The 16,037-nt window shown below is 38.2% G+C and overlaps 1 protein-coding gene and 1 long non-coding RNA gene across 2 annotated transcripts in view; one reads left to right on the forward strand and one right to left on the reverse strand.

Annotated features, from left to right (window-relative positions):
- The first annotated feature begins 490 nt into the window (after positions 1-490).
- LOC127535995 (uncharacterized) lies at positions 491-2,195 on the forward strand. Its single transcript, XR_007944976.1, has 2 exons — positions 491-1,732; positions 2,154-2,195. It is a non-coding gene; the product is annotated as an uncharacterized LOC127535995 (long non-coding RNA).
- Positions 2,196-7,367: 5,172 nt separating this feature from the next.
- The window catches only part of uggt1 (UDP-glucose glycoprotein glucosyltransferase 1), a 37,159-nt gene continuing 28,489 nt past the window's right edge, over positions 7,368-16,037 (reverse strand). Inside the window, 12 exon segments of the mRNA XM_022193733.2 lie at positions 7,368-8,365; positions 8,447-8,591; positions 9,200-9,316; positions 9,700-9,814; positions 9,968-10,128; positions 10,639-10,821; positions 11,798-11,882; positions 12,035-12,139; positions 12,543-12,631; positions 14,808-14,892; positions 15,026-15,111; positions 15,259-15,417. Of these exon segments, the coding sequence (XP_022049425.2) occupies positions 8,346-8,365; positions 8,447-8,591; positions 9,200-9,316; positions 9,700-9,814; positions 9,968-10,128; positions 10,639-10,821; positions 11,798-11,882; positions 12,035-12,139; positions 12,543-12,631; positions 14,808-14,892; positions 15,026-15,111; positions 15,259-15,417 (1,350 nt within the window). The 3' untranslated portion in view covers positions 7,368-8,345.

Genomic DNA, 16,037 nt, shown 5'->3' on the forward strand with positions numbered 1-16,037 from the left:
ATGCGAGGACCTGTCCATTGCTGCTTGCAGCTTTAATTTAGTATGTCGTCTGAAATATGACAAAAGCGTCATAGTTTAGTATTTCGTCCAAAATGTCACAAAAATGTCATAGTTAAGTACGTCGTCCAAAATGTGACCAAAAACGTCATAGTTTAGTATGTCGTCCAAAATGTGACCAAAAACGTCATCGTTTAGTGTGTCGTCCAAAATGTGACAAAAATGTCATAGTTTAGTTTGTCGTCCAAAATGTGACCAAAAACGTCGTAGTTTAGTATGTCGTCCAAAATGTCACAAAAATGTCATCGTTTCGTATGTCGTCCAAAATATGACCAAAAACATCATAGTTTAGTATGACGTCCAAAATGTGACCAAAAACGTCAGAGTTTAGTATGTCGTCCAAAATGTCACAAAAATGTCATAGTTTAGTATGTCGTCTAAAATGTCACAAAAACGTCATAGTTTAGTATGTCGTCTAAAATGTCACAAAAACGTCATAGTTTAGTATGTCGTCCAAAATGTGACCAAAAACGTCGTAGTTTAGTATGTCGTCCAAAATGTGACAAAAATGTCATAGTTTAGTTTGTCGTCCAAAATGTGACCAAAAACGTCGTAGTTTAGTATGTCGTCCAAAATGTCACAAAAATGTCATCGTTTCGTATGTCGTCCAAAATATGATCAAAATGTCATAGTTTAGTATGTTGTCCAAAATATAACAAAAAACGTCATAGTTTAGTATGTCGTCCAAAATATGACCAAAATGTCATAGTTTAGTATGTTGTCCAAAATATCACAAAAATGTCATAGTTTAGTATGTCGTCTAAAATGTCACAAAAACGTCATAGTTTAGTATGTCGTCCAAAATATGACCAAAATGTCATAGTTTAGTATGTCGTCCAAAATGTCAGAAAAATGTCATAGTTTAGTATGTCGTCTAAAATGTCACAAAAATGTCATAGTTTAGTATGTCGTCTAAAATGTCACAAAAACGTCATAGTTTAGTATGTCGTCCAAAATATGACCAAAATGTCATAGTTTAGTATGTTGTCCAAAATATCACAAAAATGTCATAGTTTAGTATGTCGTCTAAAATGTCACAAAAACGTCATAGTTTAGTATGTCGTCCAAAATATGACCAAAATGTCATAGTTTAGTATGTCGTCCAAAATGTCAGAAAAATGTCATAGTTTAGTATGTCGTCCAAAATGTGACCAAAATGTCATAGTTTAGTATGTCGTCTAAAATGTCACAAAAATGTCGTCCAAAATGTGACCAAAATGTCATAGTTTGGTTTGTCGTCCAAAAGGTTACCAAAATGTCACAGTTTAGTATGTCGTCCAAAATGTCACAAAAATGACATAGTTTAGTATGTCATCCAAAATGTGACCAAAAACGTCGTAGTTTAGTATGTCGTCCAAAATGTGACCAAAAACGTCATAGTTTAGTATGTCATCCAAAACGTCACAAAAACGTCGTAGTTTAGTATGTCGTCCAAAATGTCACAAAAATGTCATTGTAGAAAAGGCCCCAAAGTTCATACATGTTCACACTATGTTACGTTTATTTCACATATTCTGTGTCATTGGGGTCTTTAAGGGGCAGGGCATTGCCCATGTGAAACGAGCATGATGAGTGATGTCATATGATGGTATGCTGCGTGATAGAGGAGTGAGTGATGCATGAGAGAGCAGTCGGGAGAGTCAGCTCGTCAGACGTGGTTGTGCGTGCATGTAAAGTAAGTATTGTTTGAGTGATATATGTGATGTTGTGTCTAGTTAATGTTAGTGTCAGGTTCATTTACTGTGTTTATTTCTTGATTCGAACGCCGTGCCTTCGTTAAGTTCTGGTTGTAACTGGAAGAAGTGTATTTCGCCGTCTGATGTTGTAGCGTCAAGTTGCTGCTGCGCTGAGCGCATCCGCGGTACTTCCGGTTACACAATAAGAGTCTGTCTATGTATATATATTGAGGATATATTATTTTGAAGGCCAAAGAGGAAGTAGTTTGTTAATATATGCCGAATACGGCAGTATGTGTGTTCGAAGATGATTGTGGATAAGTTTATAGATATAGAGCTTTAGTTCACATTTCTGTTTCTATTGTTTGTGTATTTAGGTATAAACCATTAAGATGTGTTTATTATTATTATTTCTTGTAGAAAAACCACAACCACAACTAAAGTTCCAGTGAGTAAAGTCAACGGCGTCTCTGCGCTTTTATTCATACTCTGAAGAAACCAGGCCTTAAGCGGTGTTCTGGCCGACACTCCCTGTGTGAATCCGGTGATAACACAGAACCAGTGCAGAATCCAAGTCAGTTTAGGAAACCTCCCTTACAGTCATAGTTTCGTATATCGTCCAAAATATGATCAAAATGTCATAGTTTAGTATGTTGTCCAAAATATAACAAAAAAACGTCATAGTTTAGTATGTCGTCCAAAATGTGGGAAAAAAGTCATAGTTTAGTATGTCGTCCAAAATGTCACAAAAAAGTCATAGTTTAGTATGTCATCCAAAATTTGACCAAAATGTCATAGTTTATATGTCATCCAAAATGTCACAAAAATGTCATAGTTTATATTTCGTCCAAAATGTCACAAAAATGTCATAGTTTAGTATGTCATCCAAAACGTCACAAAAATGTCATAGTTTATATGTTGTCCAAAATGTCACAAAAATGTCATAGTTTAGTATGTCATCCAAAATGTCACAAAAACGTCATAGTTTAGTATGTCGTCCAAAAAGTGACAAAATGTCATAGTTTAGTATGTCGTCCAAAATGTGACCAAAAACGTCGTAGTTTAGTTTGTCGTCCAAAATGTGACAAAAATGTCATAGTTTAGTTTGTCGTCCAAAATGTGACCAAAAACGTCGTAGTTTAGTATGTCGTCCAAAATGTCACAAAAATGTCATCGTTTCGTATGTCGTCCAAAATATGACCAAAAACATCATAGTTTAGTATGTCGTCCAAAATGTGACCAAAAACGTCATAGTTTAGTATGTCGTCCAAAATGTCACAAAAACGTCATAGTTTAGTATATCATCCAAAAAGTGACAAAATGTCATAGTTAAGTATGTCGTCCAAAATGTGACCAAAAACGTCGTAGTTTAGTATGTCGTCCAAAATGTCACAAAAATGTCATCGTTTCGTATGTCATCCAAAATATGACCAAAAGCATCACAGTTTAGTATGTCGTCCAAAATGTGACCAAAATGTCATAGTTTATATGTCGTCCAAAATGTCACAAAAATGTCATAGTTTAGTATGTCGTCCAAAATGTCACAAAAATGTCATAGTTTAGTATGTCGTCCAAAATGTGACTAAAATGTCATAGTTTGGTTTGTCGTCCAAAAGGTTACCAAAATGTCAGTTTAGTATGTCGTCCAAAATGTCACAAAAATGACATAGTTTAGTATGTCGTCCAAAATGTGACCAAAAACATCATAGTTTAGTATGTCGTCCAAAATGTGACCAAAAACGTCATAGTTTAGTTTGTCGTCCAAAATGTCACAAAAATGACATAGTTTAGTATGTCGTCCAAAATGTGACCAAAAACGTCGTAGTTTAGTATGTCGTCCAAAATGTGACCAAAAACGTCAGAGTTTAGTATGTCATCCAAAACGTCACAAAAACGTCATAGTTTAGTATGTCGTCCAAAATGTCACAAAAATGTCATAGTTTCGTATATCGTCCAAAATATGATCAAAATGTCATAGTTTAGTATGTTGTCCAAAATATAACAAAAAAACGTCATAGTTTAGTATGTCGTCCAAAATGTGGGAAAAAAGTCATAGTTTAGTATGTCGTCCAAAATGTCACAAAAAAGTCATAGTTTAGTATGTCATCCAAAATGTCACAAAAACGTCAGTTTAGTATGTCATCCAAAATGTCACAAAAACGTCATAGTTTAGTATGTCGTCCAAAATGTGACAAAATGTCATAGTTTAGTATGTCATCCAAAATGTGACCAAAAATGTCGTAGTTTAGTTTGTCGTCCAAAATGTCACAAAAATGTCATCGTTTCGTATGTCGTCCAAAATATGACCAAAAACATCATAGTTTAGTATGTCGTCCAAAATGTGATCAAAAACGTCGTAGTTTAGTATGTCGTCCAAAATGTGACCAAAAGCATCACAGTTTAGTATGTCGTCCAAAATGTGACCAAAAACGTCGTAGTTTAGTATGTCGTCCAAAATGTGACAAAAATGTCATAGTTTAGTTTGTCGTCCAAAATGTGACCAAAAACGTCGTAGTTTAGTATGTTGTCCAAAATGTCACAAAAATATCATCGTTTCGTATGTCATCCAAAATATGACCAAAAACATCATAGTTTAGTATGTCGTCCAAAATGTCACAAAAATGTCATCGTTTCGTATGTCGTCCAAAATATGACCAAAAACATCATAGTTTAGTATGTCGTCCAAAATGTGACCAAAAACGTCATAGTTTAGTATGTCGTCCAAAATGTCACAAAAATGTCATCGTTTCGTATGTCGTCTAAAATGTGACCAAAAACGTCACAGTTAAGTATGTCGTCCAAAATGTGACAAAATGTCATAGTTTAGTATGTCGTCTAAAATGTGACCAAAAACGTCATAGTTAACCACGCCTGACGTGTACGTCATCCCTAAAATTCAGTTTCTCCAGAGAAATAAAGGTAGGTCAACTTTTATCAACCTCCATCCAGATGTTCAACTTGATATCTTTACTTTGAGATTTTTAGCATCACAAACCTTTCCAATCAAACTTTATTATCATTTATTAGGACTTTAATGAAATCCACCAGCAGATTTAGTTTTGTTGAGAAACTTTATTCTTGTCATCAGGGGACTGCAGGATTTAAAACTGTTCCTTCTATTTGACCTTATGTTGATTAGTTTTAGTGGAGAAAGTTATTTTAGTTGTCGATTAGTCTCTTTAAAACCAAATAATAAATTGGATTAGTCAAGAGGTTTAAATTTCTTACTTTGTCATATTTTAAATATGACCAAAAATATAAAAATAAAGCGTCTTGAGACTATTTGACCTCTAATTGGCGTTATATAAATGTATGCATCTTGTAATGTAGGAGTAATTCAGCCATATATGTTGGAAAAGACATTTTCTTTATCCATTAATCTGTTGATTGTTTTCTCCAGGAATTCATTTCTTGTTTTAGTTTATAAAATGTCAAACCCAAATACATTCAGTTTACTGTAATATAAAACCCAAAAGATTTACATTAATGATGCAGGAATCAGGCAGTTTTTCATTTTATATCTTAGTTTAGTCAGAAATATAGTTGATAATGTGTGAATTGATGCAGCTAGTGAGCCGTAAAAGGTTTAAATCTTTGGGGCAGAGTGTCAAAAAAATTTAGAAACCAACATCAACAAAACACTCAAAGATTTGAACATCATTAAAGGGAAATCCAACTTTTGCATGACAATGTCTAACTAAAGGACATTTATTTCCATGATAATGTGGGATATTCATCCTCTGGAGCTTCTTTTTACATCGTCTTCCATCTGGTTTGGTCTGGAGCATGAGCAACAAGCATCTGAAAAACTGCACTTTAACATCAATGAATGACACTGAAGTTTAATCTCTACATAAATGAGACTGAGTCTGGATGTGCTGCTCTGTCATTAACTCCTAAGTTTAGAGAAAGTTCAAACAGAAGAGGACAGTTCAGATAAGACTTGAGAATGAGCTTATTTTGAACAAACATCTCAGACTTTCTGAGCTTCAGCACCTCTAGCAAGATATTTAAACACCAAGCAACTCAAGAGATCCAGAAGTTGGAGAGAGTTAGCTTTAGCTGAGCCAAAGAACATGTGGGACGCTAACCTAGCAAACATTTCAGACTTTTCTCTTTGAATTCTGTGAAATAATTTCCTATTTAATGACAGAGCTACACATCTGAACTCAGTCTCATTAAAACAGACTCTAGTTCAGTGTCATCCATCCATATTAAAGGGCAGTTACCCAAAAATGTTTGTTGCATTGAGCTCCAACAAAACCTGTCCAGGTAGAAGGCCACTTTGACTAACAGGAAGCGGAAGGTTCCAAGCAGATTTATAGAAGGGGGAACCGGACTGTACTAAGTGTGGTCGAGTATAGAAGGGTGTTTTGTGGGTTTTTAAGGGTGATAATGATTATTAGTGAGACATTTGGAGGAGATATTCATTTGCATTGAATGAAAGTATTGAAAATCTTGGAGTTAAACTTAAAATAACACAAATTAACAGAACACTTTGTTGATAAGTTTTTGTTTTGTTTACAGATGTTAAGTTAAAGGAGTTTTATTCGTGACCAGTCTAATCACTCCAGAAGACAGAGCGACCACAGGTAGACAAAGGTTCAGAGCCAAAGTAGTGCCATTTTTAAATTGATTTATTAACATAAATCAGCAAAAACTAAAATACTGTAATATTGACCAGCACAAGGTCATTTTTTATTAAATATTTCATCCGTCGGAAATGATAAGTCAACTGAGCAGCCTTGGCAGAGTACTGCAGAACAGGAGAAAAATGTAATTTTACGGTTTACTCCAGACTGATTTAGTATTTTAAAAATATTTTCAAACCTTTTCTCCTAGTTCTTATTAGATTCGGTCTCAGGACAAGTAAATGTACACAACAACTGCATGTTTTAGTATTTTGTACATGGATTATTTGAAATTTGATGGGTGGGACGTAAAATGTCCTCCAATTCTGGAATGACCCTGAAGCATTTTGCATTTGAAAACAACAGCCGCTAAATGTGAGAGAAGATGTGCAACAAATCTCTTAAGCTGGACTTAAACTGAAATATGAATCTCAACTGTCAACCCAACAGGATATGACCGGTGCTAAAAAAAATGGGTATTTTGTCAACAGATGCTTTGAAATTGGGTGTCAGATTCAGAAGACTTCAATTCTAAAATGCATCTTCAGGAGGGAGCAGGCTTTCAGGAGGAGCTATAAGCAGGATTTAGTCTTTACGGCATCTGCAACGTACAAAAGAGGAGCGACACAATTGTCATATACCAACAATTGTAGGAGTACTGACAAATAATATACATCAGTTATTATTTGTACAGTATTGTTTTATGTGTCTTGCCTTTTTTGTAATTCTCAGCATGTGCAAGTTAAATAAAAAATAAATAAATGTGACGTTCTTCTCACATTTTGCCACATTGTGAATTGAATTTAAAGTAAATAAATCTATCTACTGTCCAGAACTTTAAGCTGTTTCACATTGAGCAGTTTCAGTGTCTGTTTACTAATTATGGTGGAGAAATAGCTTTACTCAGCTTGTAATTGTTTTAAGATTAATATTGTCTAGGCCAGAGTCAATCAAATGCTCTGACACTTCCATCCAAACAGAAGCACCAAAAAACACAACCATATTGTTATTTTTTAGTAATTTAATACAGGCTAGTAGCAGAATACATCAACGTCATCTCCATGTAGAAATTGCATTATGTAGTAAACTTACAGTAAGAAGGAGCAGCAGCAGACTCACAGGATATTTAAATCTTTCTAACACCCACAGGGGGAACCAATTTTCTAGGAAAGTACCTGAAATTGTGACAGCACACTGGAACGCCTCGTTATCGTCGATTTAAAAGAAGAAAAAATGAGACAGCCAAAACAGGAACAACAAATCCATAGATGAAACCAAGAAACAGAAAATCTTTTTTTTTTTTCCCAGCCAATGTCACAGCTGCTCTTCCCTTACAGTACAACAAACTCAACCTCTCTCTTCTGCTTCAGACATCTTTACCTGAGAGTCAATAAACTGAGGATTCAATCAAGGCTGCTGATTTTGTGTTCATTTTTATATCAAACACCAGTTGAGCGTCACCACTCTTTACCCAATCGATACATTTTCCCTTAAAGTCTTGTTTGGTCACTAAAAGTCTGGCAAATTATCTGTGATTAGCACCTTCGCATGACAGCTTTTCACCCCTGCGAGTCAGCAGGAAGTCTTTCTCACCACCAGATGTGGAGGAGATAAACACCGAAGTTAACCAGCAGTCAGATGTCTCTTCTCCCTTTTGTGCTTCAACCACAGCCACAACCAGAATCCCAATCAGTGCAAAATAACAGACGGACATTAATTACAGCACGGAGGAGGAGAGGGGGGGGAGGGAACCATAAAAATAGAATTCAAAATCAAGATTTGCTTCACAAAATACATTCTCACCGCTTCGATCCACAACAACCTATAAAAAGAACAAAAACAGAGCGTTGTTTCAATCACTTAAGCGCTGGTTTGTGGTCGTTCCGTCAGCAGTCCCCGAGGCGTGAGAGGAGCCTCTTCATGAAGCCGACTCTTTAAACAGAGTCCAGCTCAGTGCCTCATCGCAGCCACCGGAGGATCCTCACAACTCTGTGTGAACATCTGACAGACGGGAGACAAACGTCAGTCAGAGTGATGGATGAGCTTGTGTGTCTGGGATCAGCTGCAGTGAGTGTGGAGTACCTGTTCCCTGCTGCTTCGACGTCTGGTTCGCTCCCGCCTGGACTCTGGTCTGCAGACGTTTGATCTCCTGGTCGTAGTCGGTCCACTCGGCCACGATCCTCACCGCGGCCTGCAGCTTGGGCTCCTTGGTCATGGGGTTGTTACACTGATGCCAGGAGAAATGAGAAGAAAGGTCGGCTTTTATTTCACTCCCTAACAGAATCACATCGTCTGGTTTTGGTGGGTCTTTTTTTAATATATTCCACAAAGGAGCAATTTTAACCCTCGTGTCGTCCTGCGGGTCAAAATTGACTCGTTTTAAAGTTTGAAAATGTGGGGGGAAAATATATTTTCACAGTGAAACTTCTGATGTCCACATTTTCTGGTGGAAATATAGAAATGTTAAAAGTCTTTCTTGAGAACATTCACAAAAAAATCAACCAAAATCCAGCGAATTTCTTTAAATCTTGCTGTACAATACTACAAAAAAACGCTTCTAATTTTAAAATCTACTTTGTCACATAATAAACACCACTCACCTCAGTCTCAACCCTTTACTGCATTATCTGTCTGAGGCTTGTTGTTTTTACACATGAATGACAAAATTGATTCAAAAAGAAACTCATCCTTATATTATTTCCTCACAGTGAGTCTGTCGGCCCTCTAGTGGCTGTCAGGAGGCGTTGCAACCTTTAGAAAACCCACCAGTCCACGATGCAACACCGCCAAACCTAACAGGGTGATGCAGATTTGTGAAAACGTAAGCGTCGTTACCAGATCTATCGTCTTGGCGCTCTTCTTGGAGCTGTCGTCACACCAGGTCTCACACCACAACCACTCCTGAGGCAGAGACTTTATGGGCACCTGGTGGATCATGTTGTTGGGAAGATCCTGAAAAACAAGAACAGAGAGGAATGTGAGAGAATAAGCACGCCCAGGGCTTAACTTAAGGAGTGACATGAGGTCAGAGCTTTTTATTTATAGCATCAGTTTACCAGATAATTGGAAAACTCATGCTATAAAGGTCGAGTCATAGTCTAGACACAAGAATTGGGCACAGAGATTTGTTGTGTTAAAGGAGATGTGAAAGCAATCATGATATATTTCATATTAATGTAATAAAAAGCTGCTGTTTAACAACCAAAGCTGAAATGTTAGATTACAGGGAATGTTTTCATAACAGACCAGAACCACACATAAAAATCTTAGTCCTGAGGGTCAGATCTCTGAGACACATTAAAATGCTGCTATCCAGAGTAGAGTCAGTCACAGACCTGGTCCAGGTTGGAGAGGCTGTTGGGGTCTTGGCTGAGCCCCTGGTATTGTCCTCTGAGTCGGTCTCCTGCAGCGATTTTCCTGAACCTCCTCAGGTCGACTACATACAGGGCGCTGCACAGGATAAACGATTGTAACACATGTAATATGCAAGAAGGCACAAAAAATAAATTGGAAAGTGAAGTAAAAGCAACTCTCTGTGTGCTTTCTGGTGATATTGCTGTTGACATTTGATTGTTGACCTGCAGCTGAGCTGTCAGTCTGTACCTGATGTGATATTTGCGTCCGGCCAGGTGGCTCGCCCAGTATCCGGACTTCCAGAAGCGATAGCCGTCCATCTCCCTCCGGCTCTCGCAGAACGGGGTGTAACCGTACGGAGCTCCCTCTAGGTCGAAGTCGCGCAGATCCTTCAGGTCTGTGCGAACAATCTGAAGCAGAGGAGGATCAGGTGTCAACAATACATGAAGATCACTTTAGGGCAGCTACTAACGATTATTCTCTGAGGAGTTTGATGAGAAAATGACACAAAAAACGTGAAAAACATGTTCAAGCTGTCCAAAAATAATACATCTACTGTCAGAGAGAAAAGTATCCACATTTGAGAGTGAACTCTTGATTATACAATTATGAAAACAATAGTTCAACCTGACTAAGGTTTACATTAGCATCACAACACAACAGAAAGTCTTAAAATGTGACACGACTGTTGACTAAAACCACACAGAGCTGGACGGAGCTCAAGTTTCCATAACACTTGAGTTACTGCCAAACTTTTCAGGGCATCACAGCAGCCTCATATCTAACACAGTTTGTTTGATGTGGGCAGTTTCTTCCAGTTTCCTTTGAATCATCACCAAAAGAGACGAATGGTTGAAAGAACAAATATTTATCCAGAGGCCGGATGATAACGGTGTTTGCACAGCGACGTATGAGCAAACCTGGTCAGCGTCCACGAACAGTATCTTGTCGACAGCCAGAGGGAACAGCACGTCCAGGAAGAGGATCTTGTAACCCCAGATGATCCTCTGCTTCTCGGTCTGTTGGTGCAGCCAGCGAGGCCACTTGTACTGGACCAGCTCATACTGGAAACCGTACTCCTTCGCCATGTGGGGGATGAACTCCTGAAACAAAACAAGCGATTTGGGGTGGTTTTCACATCCTGATTTACACTTTACAAAAAGAGGCGATCAATGACGCTGTTCAGAATAAATGTAAAAGAAGGCAATCAGATAAAAAAACATTTAAGGAAGAAAACGTGAACACATTGATCAAAGGAGGTGGGAATCAAACTAAAGTGCTCACCTACAGTCGATCAAATTACACTCAGTTTGACATCAATTTCTGATGCGTACCTACTAACACAATCTGTATGAGTGCAACAGATGTAGGATCAAACTACACTGACGACTTTTTCAATTTTATGAAAAGTGAAACTTTAAAACTTCCACAATCCGCAGCAGAAATATTATTAAAGCGACCCCAAACAACAATAGAACAGTAGGAAAAATACAGGATTAATTCAACACTGGAGCTAAACATTCAGGAAAAAAAACATAAAATGAAATAAAAGTTTAAAAAAAAATGTAAATAAAGTCATAAATCAGAAAATGACAGCGTGACAGGATAAAAAACCTCAAGTAATGCTCCAGGCTGCTCTAAATAACTCTCGTGCCTCTGTTACATTAAATACATCTACATAAAAGCTGTAAATTAAATTACAGCAGATACTACTAATTATAAAAACAGCACATTTTACTGCATTCTAACTAACTACATGTGGTCTTTCTTTTTTTTGTAATTTGCTGTAATAAATTTGGAGTTTCTCAACCTTCTGGAGCTGCCTGTGTCTCTCACATAAATTATTTTTAGGAAACACTGATACACAGCGAGACCTGCAGGATAATGAGGATTAACAACCAAAAGCAGCACCGAGCTCTACTCATTTATCAGTAAAAATCTCATCCCTGCTGCACCTTGATCTTCAGAACTCCCGTTTGAAGTTCACATCGGTGCCGGACAGAGAAAAACCTGCAGCCGTCAGAGAAAATCTCCACATCAGTGATGAGAAACCGGCTGATTTTTGAAGTAAAATCGTACCTTGAAGGTGGGGGACAGGTAGTTCTTGAGGAACCAGAACTTAACAGGAGTTTTGGTGTTCTTCAGAACTGACAGCATCATAATCCTGAGAGGGAAAGAGAATAAAAGAATGAGACCGGTGGCAACAGAGCTGAGAGAAAAAAATGGATCAAAAATCAGTCGTACATATAAGAAGTAGAGACTTGATTTTGAGCATTTGGGTTGATATGAATCCTCTGTCACATCTCTGACACTCACCTGAGGAAACGTTCATACAGATGCCCAGAGGCCACAGAGAAGATGTTGATCACGTCGTCTTTCTCCTGCTTTGGCTCCTCCGTCTTCACTCCACCAGTGAAACCTCTGGAAGTCAAAATAAAACCGACTGGATTAAAACCGATTTTTAAACCAAAAGCCATTTTCAACTAAAGAAAGTCAGCACAAATGTTTTGTTATTCCTAAAACTGCCGATTAAGTGTTAATGCTGGTTTTTATCCATGTGCGCTGCTGTAAAATTCTTTTTAGAGGAGCAGCTTCATTGTTGATAGAAGAAAATAATGAAAAATAACTCAGTCTACCACCCAAAAAACACCATTTTAATGATGTGAAATTTTCACAGTTAAGAGCATAGAACCAGTGAATGTTTGACAGTTTTCCTTATTTGATGAATTACTGTACATTTATATTTTTGGTCCATCAATTAATCTACTGTTTCTGCTTCACTCATTAGAAAAGCAGTACATTAAAATGTCTCTCTAAGCTTCACCTGGTCAGAGACTTCCAGAAGCCGGTGTCATTCTCCTCCGTCCCGTCACTCAGCAGCTCCTCGTTGAATTTGTCCGGCTTCTTCTGGACCTGAACGACACACATAACAGTATTAATTAACCTGGTTCACAATCAGAAGAAACAAATCTCTTTAACTGAAGTAAATACAGAAATAAAAAGGACAAGAAACAGAAGAAGTGAAGAAAGTTGTCCAAGTACAAATGCCCAATTTCTCTCCAGAACTTAAATAACATAGACCCCCTGTTTACTGAAATGATAGCATAAATATTATAAAGAAATGAACCTGAACCTGAAAACAAGCTGCCAGGTTTGAAAGGCATGTTATTATTTTCAGAAATAGCTAAAGCTACACAATTTATCACAGCAAGAATCTTCAGATTGTACTAGTCATCTGAGATGTGCTCTATTCTGTAGGGAAAATGATCCAGATCTAAGCTTAAAACTGCGATTTTTCATGGAAATCACTAAACTCTATTTGCCTCATTTAAAAACTTGCCAAAAATAAACATTTTGCTCTAAATTGATTTTGTAAAAAACTAAAAATTCATCGCTTCTTGATGCAACTGTGAAGTCATTAGCGTCTCAGCTGTGATCAACAGTCACAAGACAAAAATTCTGGGACTTTTTGGTAACATTTGTGGGTACTTGGTAACATATTGCACGTGTTGATTCCAGGTTTTTACTATTTTTGTTTAATAAATGAAAGAAATTCAACTGTGGATTTTTCTTTTGAAATGACTCATGGCGTTATGTCCAGATTGTGCTGTTCAGAGGGGTAAACACAGCCCACAGGGAACTTGAACCACATGCAGAGACATACAGTCGATCACCTGACATGAATCTGTAACAGCTGATGAGAGTCACAACCTGATTTGTTCATGTACTAATTACACGTGTAATAAAGGTTATACATTCAGGATTTGAAAATTTGACTTTGGGGACATCTAGTGGTCACTTTAAGAGGCATTACTGTTAAAAATGTTTGTAACAAAGTGTGACTTTATTTGCTCATTAAAAAAATTTTTGCTTTCGGACAATATATTGCATTAAAAAGTGACTTTCATACAAGAAAACTGAGCAACAGATTGATTGTACATTGTGATTTAAACACGTAGTTGACCCTTTAATCATTTTCTTTTTCATTCCCTCATTCCTGTCTTTTTAACTGAGCCACATTTAGAACTACATTCTGCAGCCAAAGTGAGCATCAACAGTTATTCTACAGGAGAAATAGAAAATAACAGAGTTGACAGAAACTGAGTGTGAATGTAGTTTCGAAATGTTCAAAAATGTGCCAGCATGTGGCCACATTCATGATATGGAAATGTCTAGGGCTGGCCCGAATAGTGGTTTCTGGCCTCCGAATATTCGGGCCCTATTAAAGACGAATATCCGCATATTCGTTCCGCCCTGTAATGTCCGGGCTCGGGCCCGGGCGCGGAGGCGGCCCGAATATTCCGATCCGTTCGCCTGGTCTTCCGGGTCCACATTTTGCCCTCGTTTAGTCTTTAGTTAAACTGAAGAATTCCCAAACACCGGTCTTCAGCATCTTGTCTTGTGTTTATGCAACGAAGTGAAGAGTGACTTCAGAGTCGGCAGCCACCCGGCCATTAGGGTGGTGTTTACAAACACGAATGGAGGAGCCGAAATGAGCCGAAGAACACGGCGGGACGAGCCGAAATGGGCCGAATGTGCAGGGAAGAGACGAGCTCCGAATATTTTCATCTGGGGGGAGGAGGGGGTGATCACATCGACATATGTGTTTTTGTTATAGACATATGTGTAGATGTTTATGTGATCACAGGAGGAGATGAGCCGATGTGGGCCGAAAGCGGAGCGAAGACAGTAACTCTTTCCGCCAGGTGACTTCCGGGGGTGGGGGAGCGAATATTCGGATTCCAAAATTAATATCTGGATGGTGCCATAGCGAACGAATATTCGGATATTCGGGTCCAGCCCTAGAAATGTTCCAGTTAAATGTATGATTTTCTCCATGTAATTTATGTACACAGTGTATATATTCAGCACAAGTCCAAAAGCCTCCACAAAGACTCGAATCTCTTCTACTTGTTAAAATTTATGAGAAAGCTGAGAGCGGTCTGGATATTCTGCTCACTCACTCTCCAACCTGGATTTATTTGAAGACAAAAATTTAAACCTCTTCTCTGTGCTGAGCGGCAGTTTCCTGACAGCGTTTTCACGCTTTAGCGCCACACAGTCGTCGTTTCAGCACAGGTGAACTGACCTTCACTTTAATGATTCTGCTCTTGAAATTGTTCAGCACGACGACGACATCATCCGAGTCCGCCGGAGAGTCTGTGCCGTCGTGGCTGCGACAGAAGGACACAAGGATAATAAAAACGTTAGAAGGCAGAGTTTTTGCAGATTCAGGAGAATGAATTTAAATACAAGTGAGACGTTTCATCTCTGTGGAAGAATACAGCGAGTTCTCCGCATTCGCACCTGTAAATCTTGTAGATTTCTTCAGAGCGTCCTTTTCTCAGCTTCAGGATCCAGGCGCCTGGGTTGGCCTTGAGCTGGAAGTAACCCTAAAACACAGAGCAAAGGAGATTAGTGGCAAAAAGCATGAAGAAACAATCTAAAAAAGTAAAGAATAAGCTGTTTATCTAGCATTAAAGCTTTAAAAAAAAGTTGCTTTTTTTATGGTGTTGTGATACTTCAGAGTGATGACTCACCAGATTTGCCATGACAATAGTGTCCACAATGACCGGCTCAGATTCAGTTCCGAGGGTGAACTGGAGGCCACGTGGCGGCTGACCCGAACTGACGTCAAAACAGTGACCCTCCAACAAAAGATGCTCCAACTCGTACTCTGCTGCTACAATATTCTCCACCTGCAATCACAGAAGCCAATCTGAGTAAAATGTTACTTTGTGCAGCTATTTATCAGCGTCCAGGGGCTAAAAATGGTTCCAATACTTGCTGAAGGAAGAAAAACGCTCAGAAATCCTCACTATCTAAGAACAAGGGAAGAAATCTGAAGACAACATTCAAAGAGAGACGAACACTTCTTGACAAGTTGGGAGCCCAAGATAAAACAAAACATAGGCAACTACAACTAAATAAAACAAAGCTTAACAATCAGTACCAACACACAGTCTCACTAGGGACTGTGAAAAACTATCGGGGTGCTGAGGGCAGGTTGAAACTTGTAAAGACTTCTTCTGTGATATTGATGGTTTCTTCAAAGCATCGTCTTGACTTAAATCTGCAGCAATCACCCTTCAAAATGTCAAAAAAGTGAAATATAATAGAGTTCAGTTGGTTCAGATTCTTCTTCAAGTAAAAAGTGTATCTTCAGTATAACTCAATTCAATATACGGCAAAGGAAAACTCATAACATCTTAAACGAAGGATGAGGGAAAAATCAAAAAACATAAAAGCACCCCCCATAACTGCATGTGAAAACAGGGTTTAAGCACAAATAAGCTCCAATTAAAACATTCTGATACCT

This window comes from Acanthochromis polyacanthus, chromosome 1 (genome assembly GCF_021347895.1).
Source record: "Acanthochromis polyacanthus isolate Apoly-LR-REF ecotype Palm Island chromosome 1, KAUST_Apoly_ChrSc, whole genome shotgun sequence".
In the NCBI taxonomy this organism is placed as follows: domain Eukaryota; kingdom Metazoa; phylum Chordata; class Actinopteri; family Pomacentridae; genus Acanthochromis; species Acanthochromis polyacanthus.